This window comes from Melanostigma gelatinosum, assembly GCF_949748355.1.
Source record: "Melanostigma gelatinosum genome assembly, chromosome: 11".
Classification (NCBI taxonomy): domain Eukaryota; kingdom Metazoa; phylum Chordata; class Actinopteri; order Perciformes; family Zoarcidae; genus Melanostigma; species Melanostigma gelatinosum.
This window is the reverse complement of record NC_136644.1, coordinates 9,761,608-9,781,449: the sequence shown is the minus strand read 5'-3', so window position 1 is coordinate 9,781,449 and position 19,842 is coordinate 9,761,608. Positions and strand designations below refer to the sequence as shown.

General features: G+C 43.5%; 1 protein-coding gene across 1 annotated transcript; it reads left to right on the top strand.

Moving 5' to 3' along the window:
* The first annotated feature begins 933 nt into the window (after nt 1–933).
* On the top strand, nt 934–19,116 carry LOC306785173 (uncharacterized protein). The gene is made up of 8 exons (XM_079279412.1): nt 934–1,398; nt 5,292–5,395; nt 5,625–5,742; nt 6,094–6,230; nt 10,210–10,303; nt 10,720–10,835; nt 14,673–15,072; nt 17,943–19,116. The coding sequence occupies exons 1-8, from the start codon at nt 1,104–1,106 to the stop codon at nt 18,629–18,631; spliced, it is 1,953 nt and encodes a 650-aa protein (XP_079135538.1). The 5' UTR covers nt 934–1,103; the 3' UTR covers nt 18,632–19,116.
* Nucleotides 19,117–19,842: the final 726 nt, after the last annotated feature.

The window sequence follows — 19,842 nt, the reverse complement described above, 5'->3', positions numbered from 1 at the left end:
CCAATTGCAGATTCAGCTTGAGCAAAACCTTTGCCTATTGTGTTCAAATCAGGCCCATAGGAGTTTACAAGGCAGGTGTGCTTTCTCAAAACACTGACCTGATGCATCAAGTGGATATGTTTTGCTGAACATAATATTATGCATTTGTCCTCTACATCCTCTAGTCGGAATGAGCAGACTTATAAACGCACTGTTACAACTCCTTCATAGTGTCATATTGCTTTTCAGAGAATTATGATGATAAGTTCATAGTAGATGCAAAAGTATACTTATGTACAATATATTATGTTGAACATTGTTGCTCCTGAATGGCTCACAGCCAACCCAATTATTGTCAACACAGCTCCATGTCCTTGGTCATGGTGCCACAGCACTTAAAAGAATAAACTTCATAATTCTCAAAATTCTGACCCTTTGCGTTTTTATTAACAGCATATATATATATATATATATATATATGGATCAGGGGAATCTGACTTTTTTCAAGGGGTATGCCCCTGAACCCCCCCCCCCCCCCTGAACCCCCCCTTCATTAGAATATACAACCATTAGAAACAGCAGAGGTATCGGGGTTGACCTCCGCCACTGGCGACCTCGTTGAGCTGCGTTTCTAATCAATCGCATATTTTTCACTTCAAATTTCGCGCTATGGTTGTGTGACATATATATATATATATATATATATATATATATATACACATAAATAATTATATATGAGCAAGAGAGTCAAAGTTCAAGGCGCAATGTTATGACAGTAGTACGTAGTACGTCCCAATTATGGGCATACCACAGTACAGTACTGTAAGAGCAGCTACAGGACATACTGATGTAAAAAGAAGGAACAAAAGTTGGCGATTTGGAACGCACCGGAAGTGTTTCTGTAGCCGGAAATGACGCGTGTGTTTGTCGTCGTTGCTTGCGGACAGAGGAGAAGCTACTTTAGCTTAGCCTTCTCTCGCCAGCTCAACATTTAAACACGTAGAGTTTCCACTATAGCTGTGATGGTTTGACCAAACCTCCAGCATTCCTTAATCCTGCAAGAGCAGTATAACGGTATTTTCAAAACGACGGAGCGGCCAAGCGAGCCACCGAGTGTAGGAAGGATGTCCAGCCGTCTGGCCTTCCAGACCCAGCTGGCCTCCATTATGGAGGTCCTGGCTAACGCAGCAGTGGCGGAGATATGCAAGCTTGTGGACGACGACTATGCGGTGGTGAGTTTACAGATGTCTCAGTGCCAGAGAGAGAACAAAGGCCTGAAGAGGAAGCTGCATTTGCTGGAGCTGAAGATGGCCCGGGGAAACGCCGAGCGGAGGCTTCGGGAGAGTGCCGTGAACGGTACCCGGGCGAGGGTGCAGATCCACGGAAGCGACAGGCTCCGAGAGTCCTCGCTTTCCTCCGGTAAGATGACGATAACGATGCAGGACAGTGGATCACTTTAACGTGAAGTATATACACTCAGATCAGTCTTTGCATTCAAACACACAATTCAATGCTATTTTCCTTCTGTATTTCCAATAAGTAATTAGCTACGCCTCTGTGGCTCAGCGATAGAGCGGGCCGTCCTCCAACCTCAAGTTGTCCGTGACTGTGAATAAGTTAAGGGTCCGGGTGGGCAGGTGGCCTCTGCCATCATTGTATGACTGTGTGTGAATGGGAGAATGATGGTGACATGTGTTGTACAGCGCTTTGAGTGGTAGGAAGACTGGACGGCCTCTGCAAGCCTGCTCACCGTTTACCATCACTGTAGTTGTTGCATAAGGCTAAGCTCAGCTTTCACGTGAGAGGGAAGAAGAACAACAACAACAACTAAGTTAAATGTTCGAAATAAATTCTGTGTTTGAAGAATATATCCAAGTTGTCAAACTAGTTCCAAACAGGTTCAAAATATGAAGAGAGACGCTAAAGCTGCTGATCAGTGTAGAAGTGAAGCACCACATCATCAGGAGATCGAGACAGAAGACTGTAGAATAAAGGAACAACTCATCGTATAGGGATCCAAATTACCAATAACCAATACCAATATTGGAGGTACTGAATGTCTACACATGCTTATATGGCTTTTAATGATCGTATCAGTGACTATATAGAGTGGTCTCGCCGACGTCACGATCTCCTTAGTTACGAGGTCTGTCCGCCATGTTGGAGTACATACAGATCCTACATGGCGGCAAGTAAACAAGGAAGTGCGGCGAAAATACCATACTTTGAATCACTGGATAGTGCATCAAAGGTTCGCTACCTGGCCAAATTGAAGGTTATTGGTAATTTGGATCCCTATACGATGAGTGCAGATCGTTTCAGTGCCGATCCTACTTATCTTCCATCGGTAAACTACGCCAACATCTACGCGTATCTCGTGAACACCCCCAGTCCTTACACAAAAGACGAGTTGGAGTGCTACAAAGGGCTCGACGCTTATAATCAGTTTGTCAGTGGATGGGTCCGAGACGTCAAAGCAACGGTCGTCGAGAATTCTCATCTCGTCATTGGAAGGGTAAATATATACAGATCTGGTCAGATATTTAGCAATATTCAATGTTTACTCAGTGCAAACAGACACGTGTGTGTGTGTACATTGTACATGCATGTCATTGTGTGCGTAGGAATTAACTTTAAACTAACCCCTAACTTCATCCCCCCCCCCACACACACACATATATATATATATATATATACATACATACATACATACATACATACATGCATGCATACATACATACATACATACATACATACATACATACATACATACATACATACATACATACATACTCTAGTGTACGCCAAATTCCATTCCTTTATATCTCGAGAGATGCGTGACAGCCATTTCTCGCGACGTCGCTTGGATAGCTCCTTCGTGTCATTTCCTTGATGTGTAATGACCGCTGGCAAACGAAAGAATGATTTCTTGTCTCTATCAGCTCTGCTGTCACAACCAAAGACAGCACAAAAGTTCACCATGATCGATAAGTTATGCGACTCAGCCGTGCATGCCAGTGGCTTTGTGTGTACTCCAACATGGCCGACAGCTAAACTGTGACGTCACACGAGACCACTCCATAGCTTGCGATGCATAGAAGTGCTGAAGCTAGCTAATTGTTTGCTGCAGGTTTCTTTGTAGTTCTAAACATATCGTTTTTGAAATGTATCTCCTTCTGACCTCTGGGTATCAATTATCAGTACAGCATGTGCCCCAGGCACTATGCTTAACCATGAGCACAAAGGAAAGGCTTTGAAGGCGGTAAGGGGGGTGCAGTGGTTACCACTGACGGAGCCAGTGTCAAGTAAATTGACAAATAACTACCATTTACTGAGTGAAGTTTCTAAAGCATTAAGAACATAGACTTCACTCCTGTTGTCCTCCTGGCTGCTTAGTCTCAGCCAGCAGGGATGAACACATTAAGCTAAATGGTGAGACCTAAGACAGACAGCTTCTGTTTTAGCGTGTTTGTCCGATCATGTGTGCTGTGCTTGTGTGAACATAGCGGTGGTGGATGACAGACTGCGGACGGATCCGATTGAATTCATCTACATGTTAATGCTCGTTGATGTATCGATAGCAGCGGCGCAACGGACCATTGTTGATCCGTACGGATCCCCCTCATGGTTCGGCACTCATGTGAAACACAAATTATTTACCGTACTTTCCGGACTATAGAGCACACCTGTATATAGGCCGCGCCGGCTGATGTTTAAAAGAAAAAAGAAGTTGTACAAAGATAAGCCGCACTGGTCTATAAGCCGCAGGTGTCCCCGTTGAACGGCAAGATGCTTTTAACAGTACCGTACTAAAGTTGTCTTCTTCTCTGAACATCATAACATGTTGCTAGCTTCTAAGCTAATTTTAACATTACCGCCAATGGGGAAATGCTAACCGCGATTAGCATTAGCGAATATAATATATCTTCGTACATCTTTTCATGCAGACATACTTACAGACTAAGGTCTCTCAAGGCTACCAAACGGAAGAAGTAAAACGAAGCAGCGTGTCTTCTCATTAGAATCTAAAAGCAACGAGGCGGCAACTGTTGTTGCTCGTAGCTCGTAGCTTCTGAATACCGTAGCTGTTGTGCTAGCAGCTAGCAGAGCTCACACTGATAGAGCTATGGGCTATGAGCTCATCACTACTTTGGAACTGATGGGGCTCGGGGTTCGAGCTACAATTTGTAAATGTTTGGTTTATTGTGCCGGAGTAGAGCGGGAGCCTCACAGTTTTGCTGCATCCCGCATATTGAATGAATTTGATTATATAATATATTGTGTTGTATTTAACTGGCTGTGTGGTTTCTTTTGTGTCTGATGTGGTCTGTCCTTAAAGTGAATCATAGAGAAAACCTTTCAGAGTGTTATTTGTATCTTCAACTGTTACGCAGTCAGACGTAGTGAATATACCTGTAATTAGGTGAGTTGTTACAACTCGCTTATGTAAAAACTATATTGCTTTAAAGTGGTACATGAACATGTTATGGCTCATTTCAGTAAATACTGAAAACATTTATTGTTTTAAGCTTTGTTTGAGATATGCTGCACACAGCATGTCTACTTCAATCTTGGCGATTATAAACCGGTAGATGTAGTTTGTATGCCATATTTTGCCAATGCTTAATAGAGCACTATTAGTTGGGAATGAATGATGTGCACTTTTTTAAAATCTACATGTGATACATCTGCCTACCAAATTTCATGCATCTAAGTGAAACTTACTGCGAGGGCTGCTTTGTCAAAATGTCATCGTGTGTGTGTGCGCTATCGAACCCCGTAGACGCACACGCACGTATTTGAAAACATAATTGAGCACTTTTAATGCGTGTGCCAGGTTTCGTTTGTTTGTTAGAGTCCGTTGTCCCTCAACAACAACCTGGGAAATGGCACAAAATGGAATCCTCATCACAGCAGTTCCATGAAAAGTTACAATTTTGGTAACATTTCAGCATGAAGTTCCTCATAGTACTGACCAGAATAAGACCTTTCATTCTTCAATTCTAAATGAAAAAAGTTATTTGAAAAAAACTAAATTGGTCACTTTTTTGATTCCGACCACAAAAACAGAAAACGTCTCTTCTCCGTCTAAACGGATTATATCCCAGTACCCTGACCTGGATAAATACTCCTTAGCAACAATTTGGACACTTATTTAAAGACAACTGTGTTATGATGCTATGATTTGGAATACACATTCAGTTTTGTATTTTCCCACCTCTGCTTACACTGTAGTAACACTGTCAATACTGACCATTGAAATGTACACTGTCAGTGTTTCCATAATAGACATTTTTCTTGTTTTTGTGCAGTTGGTGCCTTTGAGCAACGGATGGCTGTGGCCCTGTGGTCCAGTAGAGCTGCTGCAGCAGTCGCAAGCGGCGAGCCGATCCATTCTGACAGCATGCAAAGTAAGGTAAGCCCTCAGCGATGTAGTCCAGGCGGCCGTGACTTGTGTAGAAAATCAAGCACACGGGGATGGGACGGGTTGGCTGCCGAGCAATGCCACATGGAGCCTAACCCTGGAAGTTGTCTGTCAACAACAGAGGGTTGTGTTTGTGCCGAACTAATCTACTGTAGCTGCATGAATCTAAAAAGAAACCTGCTCTTTGCTGACCGAGTGACAAACGTGCCTTGTTGTGCAGTCTCCAGATGTGGAGCTGGTGGAGCCAGAGGCAGTGCTGGTGAAGGAGGAGAAGGTGGAGGCCAACATGTCACGAGTTGAAGAAATGGTGGAAGACGTGGCGATTATAGGGGATGATGGTGAGTACTCGCCCACTGTCTGTAGCATGGAAAACAGTCAAGCACTGGAAATTTACATTAAATACTCAGTCAGATTCCTTTTACTACTTCTTTCCTCGTCTTAAAGGAGCACTCCACTGATTTCACACATGGTCTGAATAATGTATTCTGTAGCCTTAGAGGAGTTAATCAAGTCTGAGAAAATATAAGTTTTTTGTTAGACATAGCATACTTTTTGACGGTAAAATGTGTGAAACCTCTCATGCATAAATTGTTCCTTTTGCTTGAAATTAAAAGCCGTGGCCATGATGCATCATTTAAAAAGTTTTTAACCATTCTATTATTTTTTTGCCCCACACCATCTCTCTGAAGGAATGGTGGAGTGTGTCTCTCGTGGACCTGCAGGACAGAGACCCAGCCTTGAACTGCAGGACACCCAGTCCACTTCCAGTCAGTCCCAGATCCAGAGCAACAGGACGAGGCGTACCGGCAGCAGCAGAGGAGTGGAGGTCAGTGACTCCTCTCCTCTCCTTAAATGTGAACGCATTGCCTTTGTTGAGGGCAGAGACTCACTGCAGGAAATAATAAACCCCCACCAGTATATTGATGGCGGCAGCAATGATTCACAGTTTGATGTGTTGTGTGACGACAATAAAAGCGCTGACGCGTTGGTTGGGGAGTTTTTTGACAAGCACTCTGTGGTTGAAGTGGAAGGAATGAGGTCGTCTTGTTCATACTCGATGGCGGCGACAGATTTTCCATCAACCTCTTCCAGTGTTAACGGCCGCTATCGTTACGGTCCCGCTTTTCCCCCGTCCCAGCCCTTCGCCGACAGCAGCAAAGTGCTCCGTCGACCGGGCTCCAACGAAAGACTGTTTGTTTGCAGCTACTGCGGCAAGGCTTTTAACCGCCCCAAGAAGGTGGAGATTCACCAACGTGTCCACACGGGGGAGAAGCCTTTCAGCTGCTCCACATGTGGGAAGATGTTCTCCGAGGCCGGGAACCTGAGGAAACACGAGAGAGTTCACACCGGAGAGAAACCATATAGCTGTGGCATATGTGGCAAGGGATTCGCCTGGATAAGAAACCTGAAAACACACCAGCAAAAGACCCACGCGTAGCATTCTACTGAACAGGAGACCTGGGACTAGAGCTGAACTGTCCTGTTACTGGAAATCTGCTGTAGGATGTAATGATCCAGCAAAGACTATGTTGGCAGTAAGAAAAATAGACTCTCTGCTCAACAGAATGGAAATAATTTGTAAAATGTTTTTTAATGTTTCCCACAAAAGTTCACACGATTTTTTTATTTTTTTTTAAAAATGTGACTGTTTTTAAAGAGATAAATAAGAATAATATGTATTATTAGTTCCTCAACCAAACCATGCTGAAGTGAAGCAGCTTTTGGACAAACTAATTGAATTCTGATCCTTTATTTGCTTCTTCACAATGACTTTGTCTTTTGAAGTTTCCAGGCAGTGGAGACATAGTTGTAGTAGCGTATAGAATGTGTAGTATCGTCCATCCAGGATGATACTGCACTCACATTTACCGGTACATTTTCTGCTGGAGTGGATACTCGTCGTCCTGGGCCTCATTTCCCAAAAACCTTTTAACGGAGGAGTCTGTATTAGTATGAAAGAATCTCCTGTGCAGAATCAAGCCCACAATGTGTTCGTGTATGTTGAAGTACTTTCTGATTGATGTATAAAAAAAACCTCACAAATATATAGTTTACTTTTTTTTAAAGTTCAGTAATTGCTTGCAGCTGGTCACTGTAGTTTGTTAGAATGTATTTGAATTCATTAAAAAAACTCTTGGGGAAATTAAATAGTTTCACTCTTGTTATTTTTATTAGACACACGGAGGTTGCAGAGTGAATTACATTTTATTTGTGGATCACAAATCACACATTTGCAACAAAGAGCATTGCAGTCCAGACATAACCATGATTCATGGAAACCTCGAGGAAAGAAAGCACAGAGACTGAGGAAGAACCAAAGTTGGTAACGTGCATGAATATATACAGATGGAGAGGAAAAGGAGGAGCGAGAGGAGCTCAGTGTTTGCTAGGATGTCCCCCAGCAGTCTGGGCCTATAGCAGCTTATCTAGGGGCTGGACTAAGGCAAACCTGAGCCGGCCCCAACTGTAAACCTGAGCCAAACAGGTACTGTGGCTAAAAAAAAACAGCGCTTGTTGCTGGGTCCTCATTGGACGCTCTAACATCTGAACCAGGTTGTAGTCGAGGCGCCACACTAGCTTGACGGATCATGAGGCTTTTAGTGCGTGCTGGACATTCAAACGATGGGCCTCATGAAAGAACAACTCATACGAACGGATCAGTTTTAGAAAGGGCCGTACGAGTGATTTAGGAGGACTTACCGCATTCCCCAGATCATGCATCTGAGCCACCAGGCCTCCACAGGGCACTCTTTTAGCAGTTATATTTAAATGGTTACTGCCACATTTTTAAACACACAGGCTGAGACGGTGCTGTTTAGGCACGCGTCTCTTAAGCTCAGCTACCCTTCAAACTTAACTAAAAATCAGTTTGTGGCTCAAAATTTGCGGTTGCAAGTTTAAAGATTAAAAATTGAACAAGCATCACTGGCTAGCAGGTGAGAGATGCACTGGCTGGTGGAATGTAGTGGAACCACTGTTTCCACTTCCATTATGTGTTTTTAAAATGGGGTTTCTCAAGTGATCTGTGTGTTACACAGTTGTTTTCATTGGTTGTATAGTTGGAATAAATAACTACGTGTCAGAATTCAGCCAATATTCAGTCACTCACTATGTCTGTCCATGTACTCCAAGTAAATGTTTGAGAGCATTGTTACTCTGTGTATATTCTCAGACATTTCACATGCAACATGCAACATTTTATTTAAGGAATTAAATATGCTTGTTACCACTGAAAAGTCTTGTTAAAAAACTCTTTAAAGAATGAAGTTGTCATGACTTTGAATATCAGAATGCAATCAGATTTGTATTGCTGCTATTTAAAGAAATATATACAGCAAGATAGAAATAAGAAAGAAATAGATTCATAGCTAAAAACAAAGCTAACAAAGATAGTTACAAATAAACAGAACTATTATACACAAGTAGGTGAAAGCAGTAATGTATAAACCAACAACACCATGTGTTCATACAGGTCAGCTGTTTCTGTAAATTGTAAACAATACGAAGTGCAAGGGAATATATATTAGCATGAAGTGGGTGGTTATGCACATATGTATACGGTAATTATGTCTCTATAAACATGCTAGTTTCATATTTGACAATGTTGGATGCTATGTACATCTTAAAACACAGTGTATTTTAAACTATATTTAGAAACTCCAGGTCTGTGGATGTATTAGTGTAAAAATAGTTTTCCCCTCTGGGATTGAAAAGCATGTTTTCTTTAAACAACCGCCAAAACGCCACCGTTTGTCATACTCAGAAGCTGTAAAAACCATCATCGTCCCTGAACACATCATGTGTGACAAACACTTCCGTCAGAAAAACAAAAAGCCCAAACGAAGCTTAAAATCATCAAAAACATGACTCGTTTAAAATCTCGCCACAATTAAACCTTTTGCTCTACCCGGATCCTGTAAAAAAATGTGAAATTCTCCGCTACTCATCACAACTAGGAAGACATGATCGACTTGTCAGAGACCAACAGTCGCGTGACAAAAAGTCCGTGAAACTTCGACTGCACGGCAGGCTGCTGAACACAGAGCGGAGAGGACAAGAGAGGCTGTAAAATATAAATATATATGTATATGAAGCATGTGGTATGGGTAATTCTTGTGGTCACTTGGAAACAATTGGGGCTTTAACTTGGAAACCACTTGGAAACATCCACATTCCACTGTTTTTCCAATTTTTGTAAAAAATATCACAGAAATTGAACTTGCGTTTTTCAACAAAACCTCAAAATGTATTGACAAAAGATAGATGTAATCATTTCAATCAATTAGCGCAGTGCCCATCTGCCGGTTCCCTCCCAGGTACACTATCAGCTCCGTCGGCACTGTTGCCTTTGTTTGCACCGTTAGCTGCGATCCGCTGTCTCTGCCGTCGCTGCGTTGAGAGCCATGTGGAGGCACCAGGTATGCCAGATCATTTCGAATTTTGGCACCTTTAACCGTCAGTGCTCTCAGTATACGGCAGGTTCAAATCAATGATTGACTGATTGAAGATCTGTAGACTGGTTCCTCTGAACCCTCCCTCCCTCCTTCACTGGTAGTCACATTGTTGTGTATAATGTGTACGACTGAATGTTGCTTTGTGAGTACCTGAAGACTGGACTTTCCCTTTAAGGGGCCCCTACATTTTAACAAATATCTGCATTAGGTTTGGTGTAAGCAGAATGTTTTCGGTTATTTCTTCAGTGACGAGCCCTCTGAGAGTTATCATCTCACTCTGCAGCCACGTCATGTTTTGAATGAAGCCGCTTCTTCTCAATGCCGTTTGCACTCTGCTTTGTACGTGTGCAGAAGGAGGAGGAGCCGGTCGTCGTGCTGGTGAAGCTGGAGGAGGTGGAGCCGGCGACGAGGACTCGGAGCCAGTCGGGCCTCAGCATACAAGAGGGTGAGTGGACACATCCGCCTTCCATCTGAAGCGGTGACCACACTATTAGCACACACCTCTGACCTCACCAGAGATCTGCTGACTCGCCGTACGATACGAAGTGTAAATGCCAGTTTAGATGTCTCTTACCAAGCATGGCCACTTTGTATTTAGTATTTGTTATCATTTTCAAAATAAAATGCCCTCTTCCTGTTCAGTGGCAAGGCAAATTAAACATTGTGAAAGCAAACTACAACATGAGCACAATATCAGCAATAAGATACCAGCGTATTGCTTATGTCCACATATTTCTCATATAGAAATCAAATACTGTCGTCAAGTCCAAAAGATGTTTGGAGAAAAGAAAAAACAACCTCTTACACACTCTTTGAGTGTGAAAGAGAAAAGCCACTAAGTATAACTATCTTTGTCTCCAGGTTTGGTGGAGTCGAGCACCGATGACTACAGAGCAGTTTTGCCATTCGATGAAATCACACAAACGTCCACCAATCAACTGTGTGACCTGCAGGAGTCTGGGCCGGGCTTCTCAGAGGTCAGCTATGGCCGTTCTTCACTGTGGACCAATGGGGCGGGTAGTTATTGTCATGAAGATAGCCTCCCGGGGCCGTCCTCTCACTGCGCCCCCCTCCCGTACCTGCCCACCGCACTCATTGGAGCAGAGCCGGCCGGTTCTGGGAGGGGATTGGCTGTTGAGAATTCAGCAGGAAAGGGGTTGGTTGTTGAAAGCTCTCGGGGCTTCCACACCTCTCTGTCCTTTCAGCAGCAGACTCCTGTTATCGATCTGTCAGAGGAGTCCAGCCCCATTCAGGTTTTAGGTCAGATACAGGGGCCCCAGCAGTTCCTGGACCCAGGTCAGAGTCGGGGTCAGGACGGTTGCCGGGGTCAGAGCAGTGTTAACATGCAGCAGAACGTCCCCAGGAGGAGGGCCTGCATCTGTAGCTTCTGCGGTAAGGGGTTCACCTCGCCGGCAAATTTAGAATCCCACCTCAGGACTCACACAGGAGAGAAGCCCTTTGGCTGCAGCATCTGCGGCAAAAAATTCTCCCAGTTCTGGAACCTGAAGATCCACAAGAACATCCACACCGGGGAGAGACCATACCAGTGCTCGCTCTGCCCTGAGAGGTTCTCTGACCCAAGCAACCTGAAAAAACACGAAAAGAGACACCACCCACAAACCTACGACATGCAGTCAGGGGCAGCCTAGACAAAGACCTAAACATGTTGTTATGATGTATCAAAATCACACAAAGAGGCGTGAATAACAAGCCTTACATTTCAAATTCAAACCGCTATTGAAATATACAGACAGCAGCAAGATAACGACCACATCCGGCCTGGAGCCAAAATATTCTATTTTCCAACCCCAGATGTCAGTCCAAACTGACATCTGACAGTACAATTTTAAATGACAACCATCTTTTTACATACATATCTCTATATTTCTCGAAATGACTTGTAAATTCTCAAATAGTAGCCATCACAAACAAGTTAAGGCTGGTCCCTAACTGTGAAGGAGGGATGGAGTTACCGGTACCGTAATGGCTCAGCTGGTAAATTCAGCCTGTACACATTTCCAGCAGAGTGACCCGACGGTCATGTCATACTCGCTATTCTTTTTAGAACACGTTCTCTTAATTACAGAACTGTATTCCATTTTTATTCAGGAACTGATTCCAGTTGCTTCTACTACAACATCTTTTTGAGCACTACTTTCTGTGAAACTCCTGGACGGATGTTTCACATTAAAAGCCTACCGTGAGCAGGAGGGGCTGAGCTACTACAAGGCTTTTAATGTGAAACATCCTTGCAGGAAAGGGTGGGTGTCATTGAGAAGAAATTGATAATAATTCGTGCATAAAGCAGTGAAGAGTTGCAGGGGGTTTTCTATGGTTGTCATAAATACCAATGTACAACCCAAACGACAACTCACAGCCACTGAGGTAAACAGACATTTGGGACAGTGCAGGACAGAGTGGTGAGTTCAAACACTCTTTGGAGAAATGTTGGGTCAGCAGCTCTATTGATGCATTAAATGCAATATTGTGTGCATTTCTTAACAGTATTTTAATCATGTTCTTCCAGTGGAACTGCATCCAGGATATGCAAAAGGATTTTCCCCTTTGTTTTATCGACAAGAATAATTCTCTCCTTGAGGAATGTTGTCAGTGTGACGCTCATCATGTACAAAACAAGCCAACATACACTGTCAATGTAACACTAGCGTTTTCAATTGTGTCACAATTTTGTAACAACAATCCTGCTTAATGTCCACAGTTTGTGATGTAAATTATTAAAACCTTCTTTTTTTTTAACTAAACATGTGAATTTGTGTTTTTATTATAAAATCATACATTGCAAAATTGTGACACAATGTTCTCATAAAAATCTCTTAACTCATGCAGTACATTCTTCTAATTCATAAAAACCATATGTACAGATTACCTTGAACGTCTGTATGCCTCCATCTACAATTCAATTTCACTACATTTCTGAAGCGCATACATTCTTTTCAGTCATTTTTGGACTCTGAGCATGTCTGCACTTCCACCCTCGGGAGGATCGTTCAGCCAGTATTGTGGGGTGTCATCCAAACCACCTTCTGGGCTTTACAATCAAAGTCTGGGCTGAAGTAACATCTTTTAATTTTGTATTGTGTCTCCGGTTGTTTGTCAGTCTGTGCGGGTTAAATGTTAGTGGTTCAGATACTAAAGATGTCCAGCACATTTAACAATCACAGACGGTCACATTGAGAACGTTAAGAAGCGCTGAGGTATTGGGACAGTAACAGCCTTTGTTAGGGATGTAAGAACCCATGCAGACATGCACTGTATTCAGTCACGTTTACGCCTCAGGGCTCGTGGACCAATCACTTGGAATCACTTGCTTCCAACCTCTTAAATCCCGTCTCACAGTGAGGAGAATTAGAGCACATTATACCTCAACACTTTATTCCTCTTCTTTCAGCGTGAGCTGTTAAATACTTTACACTGTACCAACACTGAAGCTTACTTATAATATATCTATAATAATAAAGCGTAACAGTGCAAACAGACTTTGACAGATTCCGAACAAAAGACAGCCAAAAAAAGTTAATAAAACGTCTGCAAATCGTACTGAAAATTCCTGTGCACGTATTCGTTTAATAAATCCGGCTTTTTCTGAGCTTTATTTCGCGGGGAGGAGATGTTAGATGACCGTGACAGGTTCTCAGTGATGACTCCTGCTTCATTCTTTAAAAGAACAGCACTGATTAAAAAAATATCTCCAACCCAGATGAAAACGTGAATACACAATTGAATTGCTGTCAAGCAACACACACACCGGGGATGTTGGTGGTGGGGTCCGTGACTTAAAATGCTTCTATGTGTGGATTAATGGCCAAAACAAGTCTCATTCTGGTGGCGTTGTATGCTTCCTTGTCCCCTGACCGAAAGGCAAGTTGTGGGCTCCGGGTAGTTGCCCTCACCTCTCCATTCAACCAGGCTGTCTGGCTGTTATCACCACATCCTCAACACATTTGCCGAAATATGATGTCACTGACGATGTATATTCTTCAAGATTGTTTGGTTTGTAAAACACAACATTCTCATTTGGCCCCTCCTCTCCGGCTCAAGGACAGCAGGAGCGCACGCGCTCACTCTCGTTTTGGAACAAGATGTGTCCATGTTTCGCCTCGCCATATTCACATGTATTTTTGCTGCTGTTTCTGCCATTTTGTAGTGGAACCTTGGATGCATGCCAACTATCTGGCTCCTGGTCTCTACACTTTTGTAGATGTTGATGCCCAGAAACGTCCCGAACACCGCAAAATACGAAAATACAGGCAGAGGGTAGGATCTCTGCGTATACAGCCCTGCATTGAAAAAAAATCAGACTTATTCTTTCAGGATTTCGTTTAAGCTAGTTAGCCAAGAGGAGGAACCTGCGACACCTTATCTTTAAGGTCGGCTCCATCCGCGTTCTATTCAATTTTTCCAAATTGAACCGCCCTCTCAGCCGTCAGCGAAAAGCAGTAACGTAGGTTACCAAAGTAAGCGAATCGATAAGAATAATGTATAAACACTAGCACCAGCTGTACTACGTTTGAGAACAACTGAAGGGATTAGTTCGGATTTCTTTCTTTCTTCAACACTCCCGTGTGAGGTGAAAGTACTGTTTCTGTCAATGGAGTCCGGTGGCTTTGAAGAGAGCGGCTTCAGTTCCCAGTTTGGAAGGGCTGCAAGTTAAAGCGGCTGACACACGGACTACGGATCTGTCTCAATATGACAACTATTTGTTTAGATGCCCATCAAGTCCTGAGTGAGAGATCAATGTCATTAAGAGTCTTCATCTCTTTTGCTCACTGTCCCCCGACCTTCCTCCTCCCCAGTCTGCAGCTCCTCAGTCGACGCCTGTGGTATCGCAAGACCCCAGCAGTACAGTGGCAGTCCAGCTGAGGGTACCAGACACCAACACGCCAGCCAACCCCAAAACACAAGAACAGCAGAGGTCCAGTAACGACAACTCTGAATACTCTCTGTTTGAACTGGAGAACTTCTTCACCCGCTGGGCTCCTGATAGTGACTCTATGTCGGCCCGCAGTGGCCCTTCATGCCCGTTCACCACTGATGACTCGGCAGAGTGTGACCTGGATGGAGTTATTATTGTGGAGACCGAACCACAACCTCAATCTGTGCTGCAGCCACCACAAGTCTCACTTTCCACAGCAGTGAGGATGAGCAGAGGGCCGAGTTACTCCTCCGGTCCGATCCAGCCAACTGTGTCACAAGGTGAGAGATCGTCTCCTTTCCTTTGTAGAGGGTCTGCCTCTGTTTCCTTTGTAGAGGGTCTGTCCCTATTTCCTTTGTAGAGGGTCTGCCTCTGTTTCCTTTGTAGAGGGTCTGTCTCTGTTTCCTTTGTAGAGGGTCTGTCTCTGTTTCCTTTGTAGAGGGTCTGCCTCTGTTTCCTTTGTAGAGGGTCTGTCTCTGTTTCCTTTGTAGAGGGTCTGCCTCTGTTTCCTTTGTAGAGGGTCTGTCTCTGTTTCCTTTGTAGAGGGTCTGCCTCTGTTTCCTTTGTAGAGGGTCTGTCTCTGTTTCCTTTGTAGAGGGTCTGTCTCTGTTTCCTTTGTAGAGGGTCTGCCTCTGTTTCCTTTGTAGAGGGTCTGTCTCTGTTTCCTTTGTAGAGGGTCTGTCTCTGTTTCCTTTGTACAGGGTCTGCCTCTGTTTCCTTTGTAGAGGGTCTGTCTCTGTTTCCTTTGTAGAGGGTCTGTCTCTGTTTCCTTTGTAGAGGGTCTGCCTCTGTTTCCTTTGTAGAGGGTCTGCCTCTGTTTCCTTTGTAGAGGGTCTGTCTCTGTTTCCTTTGTAGAGGGTCTGTCTCTGTTTCCTTTGTAGAGGGTCTGCCTCTGTTTCCTTTGTAGAGGGTCTGTCTCTGTTTCCTTTGTAGAGGGTCTGTCTCTGTTTCCTTTGTAGAGGGTCTGTCTCGGCTCCCGATTGCACTAATCCAGTATTATTTACACTCAAAATAGATCATCTTTAAGAGGAACAAGCTTTCCAATGATCAGATTAGAGCGATGATCACTCGGTTGCTTTCTGCAGTGTACAGACAACAGAAACTATTATGTCACTGATATTGTTTGTTTGACTGTGTTGATTGATTTGAGTTGGTTGCATTGTTGTGCAGTTGATGTACTGTTCACCAAGTGCTAGGGTCTTTCTCATGTCCCCATTTTGTGCCTCCTCGATTACTTTCCTTGCGTCTTAGTCCCGCTAAGGGAGATGCGACACAAGGAGAGAGGAGTCGAGGCGACAGGCATTTAAAATAATGTGACGTCATCGCCTCGTCATTAAAAGCCACATCAATGAAAACTAAATGGTGTCACAGCTGCATCAGCTGCTCATTGTATTATGTATTTTATGATCTCTGTCAGACCACACCGTTTACAACATCTTGTATCTTTACCAACAATTCAATTCACAAAGATGCATAATGTGACAAGAATGATCGGCTGTCACACAACTTTTGTCTAACACACACACACACACACACACTACATAAGTATTATGGACTTCATATATTTTTACTTAGCTCAAATGTTTTTATGAAAAGTACCATATAAATAAAGAGTGACACATGATTGAGTATATACATATATATGTTCAGCTGTTTGCACTTGTAAACATGTCACCTTTATAGCAGCTGAATTGGATGCAGCCTAGATTCAGCTTAAAAACTTAAGTGATATCAGGTGAAGTGTCATTAAGGAATGTGGTTAAAACAGCCTTACGAGTAAAGTCTGATCACGCATCTGATCATTTCAAATTTCTGAATACACAAAGGAACTGTTACATTTGTAGAGTCCTGCCGTGGTTTGGGATTATTCATCTTTGTATGTCGTCTCTTTTATTTGTGCCGAAAAGACTTCCGCAAATACACCGGTGTTTCCTCGCTCATGGCTCCTCCGGCAAAGCCTCCTCGATCCTCGCTCTTCGAGACGCATTTTAGGAATTGGCATGTCCTTCAAGATGGAGCGCTGAGATCCATTTCAGACTCACAAGCCGGAGGATCCGAGAACGAGGAAGCACAAATTCAGGAAACTAGTGAGGCCCCTCGGCCCGGATGTGACACTCGGCCAGGGACGGTAAACATTTAGAGCTTGTGTCTTTTCTAGAGCGTCACCTCTCTGGAGCTCTGGGCTCCTGCGGCTGCAGATACACCTGCAGCCTCTTCTCCGCTGCAGATGTATCACCTTTCTTTTGTTCCATTCCCACACAGTTTATCAGGACTTGTGTTTACTCTGGAATGGAAGCGCCAATACTTGTGAGAAGAAAGTACAAATAAAATTACAGATTTTTTTAAATTCACAAAAACAAAAAATACTTTGTTACAACAAGAGTAAATATAGTTTGTTACTTCCACCCCTGGTTGCAACAGGTTATGTAATGTCTGAAGATGAATATTACGCTGACTCTCCACATTTTAAAGTGGACCTGGAAGTATTTACAGACCAGAAATAGACCAAGAAACTGTGAGAAGATACATTACAAACCACGGAGTTCAGTTTGAAGCGGTTCATACTCCGAAGAGGCAGGAATTTACTACTCTGGGAAGTTATGGCTGCAGTGATTTGCTCCACATCTTAACTCTGCAAAGTAATCAGTAGATTGAACCAGCGGTGGAACGTCAGGGCCTGCAAGGGCCTGAACAGAATCACAAAGTTATAGCTATTTTATAATTGAATATTTTTTCTTAAATACACGACATGTATTAGAATTTACAAAAATATTTTTCCCATTATCTTATTTTCTCATTGCACAGCTACCGTCTTCCTCAGTTGCTCTGCTTCCAGTGCAGCTTGTTTTAAGTAGAGCTTTTATCCAATCAGATCTCACCTCTGTGTCTCTAGGTAAGAAGAGAGGACCGAGGCCTGCAGACTCGCACGTGAATCCATGTGCACTTTAAGTGAATGGGCACGATATTGTTGATTGTCATAGTGTTATCAGCATGCCTCTCGTCCAATCACGTTCTTGGTCTGAACTAACTGTTGTATCGATTTATTGTAGAATGTGGACAGAAAAGCCCCGTGTCATTTTTCAGTAAACCGGAGCAAACAACCTAATGAATGTGTGCTGACTCCTTGTTTCTTTTGTCTGTCTGGCTCCAGAGACTCCTGTGTCGATGCACGCTCCGTCCTCCCAGCATCCATGGAGCAAAAAAACAGTCATGATAGGAAGTGCACAGGCTCACCTGCAGCGGCATCGGCATCGGCATCGCGACAGGAACAGGGTTTCTCAGCAACAGCGCAGCGTTCCCTCTGCACAGACCACACCGTCCACCGCCACGGCCGCCGTTACTAACACCCACAGAGCTGACAAAACAAGTATCTCTAGTTTCAGTTCAATCAACAAGATCATGAGCTCCACAGCGGCTCCATCGTTCAGGGGATCCACAGCGCCATCGGTGGCCAGCATCGAGGTGGCCATCGCCGCGCGACACCGAGCCAGCCTTCTGGCTCGCCACAACCAAAGCCAGACTGACAGCATTGCGGCCTGCGAACAGCGTAGAAAGGGCTACATATGCCGAGCCTGCGGGAAGGCTTTCTCCGGCCTGTCCAATCTGGAGGCCCACGAGAGGGTCCACACGGGGGAGAAACCGTTCCGATGTGACACCTGTGGGAAATGCTTCTCGGAGGCCGGCAACCTGAAGAAGCACCAGAGGGTTCACACCGGGGAGAAACCCTTCAGCTGCAACCAGTGCGGGAAGAGGTTCGCTTGGATCTGCAACCTGAGGACGCACCAGCAGTCCGCCACAGGCTGCGGACTTGAGGCCATGGGAGGCCTCGGACTGGGCTGATCACAGAGTAGATCACAGACTGAGTGGGTTAAATAGTGATTAGGCAACAATAGTGTGAAGCAGTCACCATATTTACTTATTCTGTCTTTCATACTTTCCAGATGTTTTGTGTCTTTGAAACACTGTACGACGATAAGTTCTCAGTAAAAACAAAGACCAAACCATCGTTTTTCATTGGCTACTAATAATATGTACTTAACATTCCCACTGACTGTTTACCAAAGTAGGTTATGTTGTGTTACAGTGGGAACTGCTGGGTTGTGCCAGGTAGTCACTGCTGTAGGTTGAGGTGCAGATTGATTTGAAAGTCAACAATTAGCCGACTTATACGACAACAATATCTGCAACCTCAACACGATATTCACTGTGATTAATCTGTTTTCAGGTGTCCTCAAGTTATTTTTCATGCTTTACAGAAATACATAGACAATAAAAGCTGCTTGGATTTGATAGAGAAAGCACATTAAAAACTATGAGACTATGACATGCTTTGAGAAATTGTTGGTCGTCATGTCATTTTTGTTAAATGGGTTTAAATGTCACCTGGTCTTCCTTTAACCCTCTGTTTAACCGCAGTTTCGGGGCGTTTTTTTTTGCACATTTTACTCTGTGGCCTTGTTTTTCACAGCAATATAAACGTCCTGCACCTCAATGGAAACACAATCGCAACTAAAAATCGAGAGAACTCAAAACTGTCTTTTATGAAGCATTACACGGTTATCATGCCATAACTCATGAAGAAGAAGAAAAAAAAGCAAGTTGAATTTCCTTGATCATTTATTTTACAAAGATTGGAAAACACTGGGATCTATACATCCAACATTTTTCCAAGTGCCTCCAACTAAATAAAGGCTCTCGTGCTATATTCATTGAACAATTTAGATTTTCTTTCTTCTCCTCTGCGCTCAGCAGCCTGCAGTTCAAAAGGTTTGTTCGGGCGATATTTTAAATAAGACAGAATAGAAATACCTGGATTTTAGGCTTTGTTTTGGTTGCTTGTCAGCAACCTGATGTGTTCAAGGACCGTCTGAAAGATAAAAATCTGATCAAGCATAAATTCCGCTCCTATGAGACAGACGCATATGTTTATATGCGTTAAGAGAATGAGTACAGATATTTGTGTTAGTTTTATTAAAAAAAAAAAAAAAGGTACACATTTGTATCACTAGCATACGTTTTGAAGGTGAAATGTTTTATAAGGGCCCAAATAA

Coding starts and splice junctions, on each gene's coding strand:
- LOC306785173 (XM_079279412.1), top strand. CDS start 1,104: ATGTCCAGCCGTCTGGCCTTCCAGACCCAGCTGGCCTCCATTATGGAG. Junction 6,231..10,209: donor GCAGCAGCAGAGGAGTGGAG/GTCAGTGACTCC, acceptor GTACGTGTGCAG/AAGGAGGAGGAGCCGGTCGT. Junction 10,836..14,672: donor CTGGGCCGGGCTTCTCAGAG/GTCAGCTATGGC, acceptor CCTCCTCCCCAG/TCTGCAGCTCCTCAGTCGAC.